The sequence below is a fragment of the Myotis brandtii genome, unplaced genomic scaffold (assembly GCF_000412655.1).
Source record: "Myotis brandtii unplaced genomic scaffold, ASM41265v1 scaffold691, whole genome shotgun sequence".
Classification (NCBI taxonomy): domain Eukaryota; kingdom Metazoa; phylum Chordata; class Mammalia; order Chiroptera; family Vespertilionidae; genus Myotis; species Myotis brandtii.
In genome coordinates, this window is record NW_005370704.1 from 1,280,346 (window position 1) to 1,288,545 (window position 8,200).

The following is an 8,200-nucleotide window of genomic DNA, read 5'->3' on the forward strand; positions in this document are numbered from 1 at the left end:
TCTTGCCTGCCTGCAGGCCCTGCATGCAAGACCCTGGCTTTGTCCCCAGAGGAGAGCTCTGTCCAGAGTGACACCAGGGCCAGGGCGGCCACAGGGCCTGCCAGGGAGCCTTGGAGCCCCTCCCCCTGGGCTGATGGCGTGGAGGGGCCAGGGCGCCAGGCGGGTGGGGTTGGAGGGCTTAGCGAGCTGGGGAGGCAGCAGGAGCCACACAGAGGCCGAGGCCCAGGGCAGGGAGGCCCGTCTGTCTGTCTTTCTCTCCTGGCCTCCCTCCTCTGCTGCTCCCGAGACTCCAGTCTCCGGGGGTGGGTGCCCTGGACGGAGCCCTCCTCTCGGGACCCCTGCTCTGCTCCTCCTGGGTCCCTGGAGAGGAGCCCCTCTGCCTCTCCCGCCACCCGTGCTGGTCAGCAGGGGCGCCTGCGTCCCAGGTGGCATGGGAGCTGCGGGAGCGGCGGGGGGGTGCCCGGGGGCTTTGCCCGCCTTTGGGGGGGGGGGGTTGTGTCTTGGCCTCCCGCCCTCCATCAGGCTGAGGATTCCATTTGGGGCCAGGACGCTGGGCGGTGCTGGGGGCAGAATGGCCTCCCCAGCCCCCGGTGGGCCCTGCCCCACCTCCAGCTCCCATGCTGTGGAGGGGACAGCAGGCCGCTGGGAGGGGACAGGTGGGCACGTACCCTCTGTGCTCAGGACGCTGCAGACCCCTGAGACCCTTCCTCCAGGAGGCCCGTGCGTCCTCGGAGCCTCCGCCTGACGTACGGAGGGGGTGGGGCGCAGGGCTGCTCTGTCCTCGGAAACTGAGGGAGGAAAGGGACTCGCCCCTGCCCGTCTGGCCTGGAGCCCCGTGCCCCTGTGGCGTGGCCGCACCTCTCCCTGCAGCCCCAGCTCCTCGGGGTCTTTCCCCTGGAGCGGGCCTGAGGCTCCTCCGGTGGAGAGAGGCAGAGCCTTCCTGGGACTAGTGTCGCCTCTGGAGCCCAGCGCTGCCGCCCCCGCCCTTGCCGGTGCTCCAAGCTGTGCTGGGAGAGATGGGCCCAGGAGTAAGGCAGGGATCGTCCCTCCTGTTGTCCAGGAGGCAGCCTTGGCCCTGCACCCCACACCCCTCCCCCTCGGGCAGGGGCGGGGGCGGAGGGGCCTGCGGCTGAGGAGGGGCCTGTTGTCAGGACGAGCCGGGCCCTGGCCAGCCCGGGGCCTCTTCACCTGGCCGTCTGTCTCCTTCTCTGCAGCCGGAGAATCCTCAGCTCACGGGAGGGCGGGTGCGGGGACAGGGATGCTGGCAAAACTCCCAGGTCCCAGCCTCATCTTGTCCCGGGCGCTGCAGGGGTCACCTCCAGGGGCCTCAGCACTGAGGGGCTCTGGGGGGACCCCGGCAAGCCTGGCCCTGACCTGCCCCTGTTCCCAGCGCCTGGTCCGCATGAACATGCCCATCTCCAGCGAGGACATGACCGTCCACTTCACGTCCACGCTGATGGCCCTCATCCGCACGGCGCTGGAGATCAAGCTGGCCCCAGGTGAGCGGGGTCACCCGGGAGCCACCCTGGCGGGTGTGCAGGGGCCATGGGCCTGCAGGGGGCACCTAGAACGGCTGTCCTGGTGCCGGTGCTGGGCACTGACCGTGTCCCCTTTTCACATGAGGAAACAGAGGCACAGGGACATCACCCAGCACCGCCCCTGCCCCTCCCCCAGTGAGCCTTCATCCGGCCCAGACTCCGAGGGGCCAGGGAGCCGGCACCCTGTGGGCCCCACCCTAACCCTCCCGATCACTGCTTCCCCCTCCCAGAGAAAATCAGTCACCGGGGGCACCTGCGCATCCTGCCCAGCCCCTGCCCCCTACAGCGCACCCTTACTCAGCTGATGGGCCAGGCCCCGCCTCGCGCACACGGCCTGCTCCTATTACCTCCCTTCTCTCCCCCTCCGTCAGTGCTCCGCCGGATTATTTGTTCAATACATAGACATGCTATTATTCCTCCCATCTTTAAAAAGCTCTTCTCTTCCCTCTACCACCTTCCCGGTTTTTCTTCTTCCCTCAAAGCAAAAGCTCAAGGGACTGGCGTTCGCCGTCTCTCATTTCTCATCCCTCGTCTCCCGTGGGGCTGTCCCGCGCACAGCCCCGCAGCTGCTCTCCGCAGTCTGAGCCCTGACCTCCTGGCCTCGCTGCCGCCTCTTCTCCCTTCTCTTTGAAACCCTTTTGTTTCTCCCTGTCTGGCCGACCTTCCTTCCCGTCTCCGTGGCTTTGGTAGGTAGCCCAGGCCTCCCTGCATCCCTCCTGTGCGTCCCACGGTTGATTACCTTCTGCACCTGGAGGCCCAGTGAGCATCCAGAGCCCTGGCTCACCCCGCCTTCCCGCCCGTCGGCGCGGACTGTTCTTCCAGCTGCTCCTCTCTTTCTCACCCCGTTTCCGATCAGTGTCTGATCTCTTATCGTAGCTCTGACTCTGCCTTCACAGTCCATCTGGGTTAGGACCATGCTGCCCTCCCCACTGCCCTGGTCCCAGCTGCTCTCTGCTCTCGCCCTCTCAGTCTTCCTCCAACACAACAGCCAGAGTGATCACGTGGAAAATCACACCAATGACGTGAGTGAACATCTAGCCGGACTGGTGAAGACGGAAAGAGACGGGAACCATCCTTCGGAACGGAAGAGGGAGCATCACTGCAGATCCTGCGACGTCATCTGGGGGACAGAGGTTTTGTGGACAACTTCATGGCACGGCTTCAGCCACGTCAGTGACAGGAAAAATGCACTGACACGGCCATCAAGCTCATTCACGAATAGAAGACCTGAAAAAGTAGATAAGCTGTATTTATGAAAGAAATTAAATTCGTAGTTAAAAACCTTTTAACAAAGAAAACCGCAGGCTCGGTGGGCTCCGTTGGTGAAGTGTACCAGACATTTAAGGAGGAAATAATGCCAGTTCCATACAGACTCTTCCAGGAAATAGAAAAAGAGGATATTTCTCAGGTTTACAGGCCAGCATGGCTCTGATGTCAAACCCCAACAAAGACGCTAAAGGGAAAAATCACTGACCAATATTTCTCATGAATATAGACACGGAGATGTATGTAATTGTCGCAAACTGAATCTAGCCGTGCACGCGCGCACACACACACATTAAAATAATACATGACGACAGAAGCAGGGTTTATCGGTTCACATTTAAAAATCAATACATACAATTTAATATATCAAAAAAGAAAAACTATATAATCATCTCAATTGAACATTTATGATTTTTAAAATCCTACATAAAATAGAAATTCAAGGAAACGCCCTCAGTCTGGTGAAGGGCACTATGGGAAGCCAGCCCCGATGACGCGCTCAGCAGAGGAAGACCGACCCCTGTTGCTCCACCGGCGTCTGCTGTCTCCGTGCCTGTCCAACAGCGTATGGGCGTCCTGCCCCTTGTGATAAATCAAGACGGAGAAAGAAGAGGTGTAGCCATCCATGTGCTCGTCTCTGCAGAAAATCCCCCAAAAGACTAATAAAACGTTCATGAACCTGAGGCAGCTACAAGCCAAGGCGTGCCCATCGTCCAGGGGAGCCGCAGGAGCGAAGCAGCGACGCGGCAGGCCGTCCACCCCTCCCCGAGGAAGCGTGGCTTCCCTGACACCTTAATTTTGAGCTTCTGGCCACCAGAACTAAGACAATCCATTTCTGTTGTTTTAAGCCATAAAAAAATTACTAAAATTAACGTGAATGTAGCAAGATCACAGAATGCAGTCAGTGTTTATATTAGCAGTTAATAATTGAGATTGGGAAAATACCATTAAATCCCTGAAAACATGAAATATTTCCGTATTACTGGAAACTCTAAAAATATATATATGTAACACTTGTATGCTGCAAATTCCAAAACATGGGCTAGAGCAGTGGTCGGCAAACTCATCAGTCAACAGAGCCAAATATCAACAGTACAACGACTGAAATTTCTTTTGAGAGCCAAATTTTTTAAACTTAAACTATATAGGTAGGTACATTGTTATTAACATAATTAGGGTACTCCTAAGGCTTAGGAAGAGCCACACTCAAGGGGCCAAAGAGCCGCATGTGGCTCTCGAGCCGCAGTTTGCCGACCACGGGGCTAGAGGACTCAGAGACCTAAATAAATCGAGCACCATGTCATGTTTGTGCATTAGACGACGTCGATTCTTCTAATATCAATCAACAGATTTGATGTTACCCCAGTCAAAGTCAAGAGGGGCTTTTGGGTAGAAATGTACAAACCAGTTCTAAAACGTATGTAGAAAAGCAGGACAACTTGAGTCACAAACAATTTTGAAGAGAAGAGCTCAGCTGGAGCCATCACCTCCCTGACCCAGAGGCTTGCTGTGAGCTGCGGGGGAGGCCGTGGAGGGGAGGCCGGCGGCTGGAGCAGTGGCTCGGGGAGGGACGCCCCGCTGCGGGCGCGCGCTCCTGGTGCCGCAGAGGAGCTCGTGCAGAAAGGCCTCCTCAGAAATGGTGCTTGGGACGTGCAGGCAGCCACATGCCAGTCTTGAGAGCCTTGACGTTGACTGTTGTCATCGCCTTGGGCCGCCAGAACCAGACCTGACACAGCGGCTCACCCACCGAAACCTGTTGCTCGTGGTCTGGAGGCTGGGAGTCCGAGTCCAAGGTCCCAGGAAGGTCGGCTCACCTCCGGCTGTTCTCCTGGCCTGTGCAGGGCCACCTTCCCAGGTCCCCGCGGGGCCTTTCCTTCAGTGGGCGCCTCTCCTGCTAGGGACACGAATCGGGGACCAGGGCCCCACCCCGAGGCCCCCATCTCACCTACTTGCCTCCCCCTAGGCCCTGTCCCAGTCACCTTGGACGTTCAGGTCTCAACGTAGGAAGGGAGCACATCCAGCCGGTAGCACAAACCTCTCTCCTTCACGGAAATTAACGGGACGTGGATCTCCGACATAAATGTCAAATCACAGAACCTCCGGAAGAAAACAGGAGGAAATCCTCGCAATTTTAAGTTAGGCAAAGATTATCTTAAAATACAAAAAGCATGAGCCATAAAAGAAAACACTGATAAGAAACTGTTCTCAGAAGATATTAACAAAATGAAGACAGGCGAGCCACCCGGAGGGAGTGTGTGAAACACTGACCCAGGGTGGGCTCCCAGCTGACGGAGCGACCCTTACACCGCGGCACTAAGAAAGCCAACAACCCACTAAACAGGCAGAAGACTGAACAGATACGTCCCCAGAGAGGATTGGGGGAAGGCTGGTACCCACGCGGAGAGAGGCTCCGTTCTCCATGGAGACCTTGGAAAGCGGGTGAAAGGAGCCGTGCACAAGGCCTTCTGCGAGCGTGGCTTTTTCTCATGGCCCCAAACTGTGAACAAGTCACATGTCCCTCAAGTGAGGAGGGTGCTCAGCAGCGACCGGGCAGACCCTGGCCCTCCACGGGGAGGGCTCGCATGTGTCCCGCTGAGAGAAGGGGTCAGACCCCAAGTCCAGCACCTGTGTGATGCCATGTGCACGACATTGGGGAGAAGGTCACGGTGGAGCCAGGAAGCGTCCGTGATGGCCCCGGGCGGGGGCCGGGGGACGCCGGGGTGCTGGCTGCAGAGGGTGCAGGGGCTGGGCAGCCGGGCCTGGCCCACGTCGTGGTGGTGGAAACGTGACCAGAAGCCGTAGACTGGGAGAACTAGAATGGGTGAGTTTCACTCTCTGTACATTACACATCAATAAACCAGATGCGCCGGCTGCAGGGGTCAGGGCTGAGCGTCGACCTATGAACCAGGAGGTCAGGGTTCGATTCCCGGTCAGCACAGGCCCAGGTTGTGGGCTCCATCCCAGTGTGGAGCGTGCAGGAGGCAGCTGGTCCATGATTCTCATCATTGATGTTTCTCTCTCTCCCTCTCCCTTCCTCTCTGAAATCAAAAAAATATTTAAAATAAAATAAACCAGATGTCACAGGTAGACGGCATATTTCATTCCCCTGCCCTCGCCTCGGCCTCTGTGCCCTCCCTCCAGGCTCCTGTGCGGCACCCCAGGCGGGGCCGTCTGCTTCCGGGTCTCAGAGCACATGCTGCTTCTCCTGAGGCCTCTCGGGCCCTTCTCACCCCTCCGCGTGGCTTGACCTCTGTCCACCAGGCTGGACCCTAACTGATCGCCCTTCCTTGTGGATGAAAGTCTGTCCCTCCAGAGGCAGCTCTTGGTTTGTTCCATCACTGGTGACAGCCCCTGACACGGGGGGTCAGTGCATATCACTGGGTGGGCGACGAGTGTCTGGGAGATCATGCCCCTCCCCTACCCAGGGCTGCCCCCCCCGACACACACACACATACACACACACACCACACATACACACACACACACCACACACACACCACACACCACACACACACACACCACACACACCACACACACACACACCCACCACACACACACACCACACACACATACACACACACACACCACACACACACCACACACCACACACACACACACCACACACACCACACACACACACACCCACCACACACACACACCACACACACATACACACACACACACCACACACACACCACACACCACACACACACACACCACACACACCACACACACACACACCCACCACACACACACACCACACACACATACACACACACACACCACACACACACCACACACCACACACACACACACCACACACACCACACACACACACACCCACCACACACACACACCACACACACATACACACACACACACCACACACACACCACACACCACACACACACACACCACACACACCACACACACACACACCCACCACACACACACACCACACACACATACACACACACACACCACACACACACCACACACCACACACACACACACCACACACACCACACACACACACACCCACCACACACACACACCACACACACATACACACACACACACCACACACACACCACACACCACACACACACACACCACACACACCACACACACACACACCCACCACACACACACACCACACACACATACACACACACACACCACACACACACCACACACCACACACACACACACCACACACACCACACACACACACACCCACCACACACACACACCACACACACATACACACACACACACCACACACACACCACACACCACACACACACACACCACACACACCACACACACACACACCCACCACACACACACACCACACACACATACACACACACACACCACACACACACCACACACCACACACACACACACCACACACACCACACACACACACACCCACCACACACACACACCACACACACATACACACACACACACCACACACACACCACACACCACACACACACACATGAGTTCCTGCAGGGACAGCTCTGACCGGCCTCCCTCCCAGCACCCTCCCTGCCCGTCCCCCCTGCCGGCCCAGCGCTGCCTGTTCCCCATGGGGCTGCAGGGCGGCTCCTAACCCCGCCTCCCCACGCTGCCCAGCTGGCACGAAGCAGCACCAGTGCGACGCGGCGCTGCGGAAGGAGATCGCCGCGGTGTGGGCCAACCTGCCCCAGAAGACCTTGGACCTGCTGGTGCCGCCCCACAGACGTGAGTGAGGCACAGGGACCGCGGGGAGTGGGCGCCCCTTCTCCATAGTCTGGGCTCAGGGCCCCCCCGCAGGGACCGTGCTTTCTCGGTTGGTGCAGGAATTGTGGGAGAAGGGAATGGGCTGCTCTGTTGAGCAAGGTCGCCCCACGCCTAGTGTGGGAATTCACTTCAAAAAGCCAGAGAAAAGGCAGCCAGACCCCACCCTTCGAGATGCCAGAGAGCGATGAGGTGCTCAGACAGACTCCGCTCCGCTCCACGGAGCTTGAGGCCGTGCGGGCAGCAGAGGGGCCTGTGTGGGGCGGGAGGGTGGTGTCTGCAGGCTCTGCGGGTCGGGGGCCCTTGGGCAAAGCCACGTGCCCTGCCTGTGCGTGCCCAGTGGTCCCGGGAGGGGGCCTGCTTCCTCTCCCCACTCCGCCCTCTTGTCCTGTGGCCTCCGTCCTGCCCCTGGGAGCCCAGCCTCTGTCTGCCCGCCCCGCCCCCAGCTGACGAGATGACCGTGGGGAAGGTCTACGCGGCCCTGATGATCTTCGACTTCTACAAGCAGAGCAAGACCAGCAGGGACCAGACCCACCCCGCTCCTGGCCTGTCCCAGGTACCGGCCCCACCTCCTGGGAGCAGCCGATGGCCGGCCGGGCGGGAGGGCC

General features: G+C 58.7%; 1 protein-coding gene across 1 annotated transcript in view; it reads left to right on the forward strand.

The window, feature by feature from the left end:
• The window catches only part of CACNA1B (calcium channel, voltage-dependent, N type, alpha 1B subunit), a gene marked incomplete at its 3' end in the record, with an annotated part of 138,429 nt that overhangs the window by 125,739 nt on the left and 4,490 nt on the right, over positions 1-8,200 (forward strand). Inside the window, exons 40-42 of the mRNA XM_014529697.1 lie at positions 1,391-1,499; positions 7,449-7,556; positions 8,039-8,148. Coding sequence (XP_014385183.1) covers positions 1,391-1,499; positions 7,449-7,556; positions 8,039-8,148 — 327 coding nt within the window. The remainder of the gene's footprint in view (positions 1-1,390; positions 1,500-7,448; positions 7,557-8,038; positions 8,149-8,200) is intronic.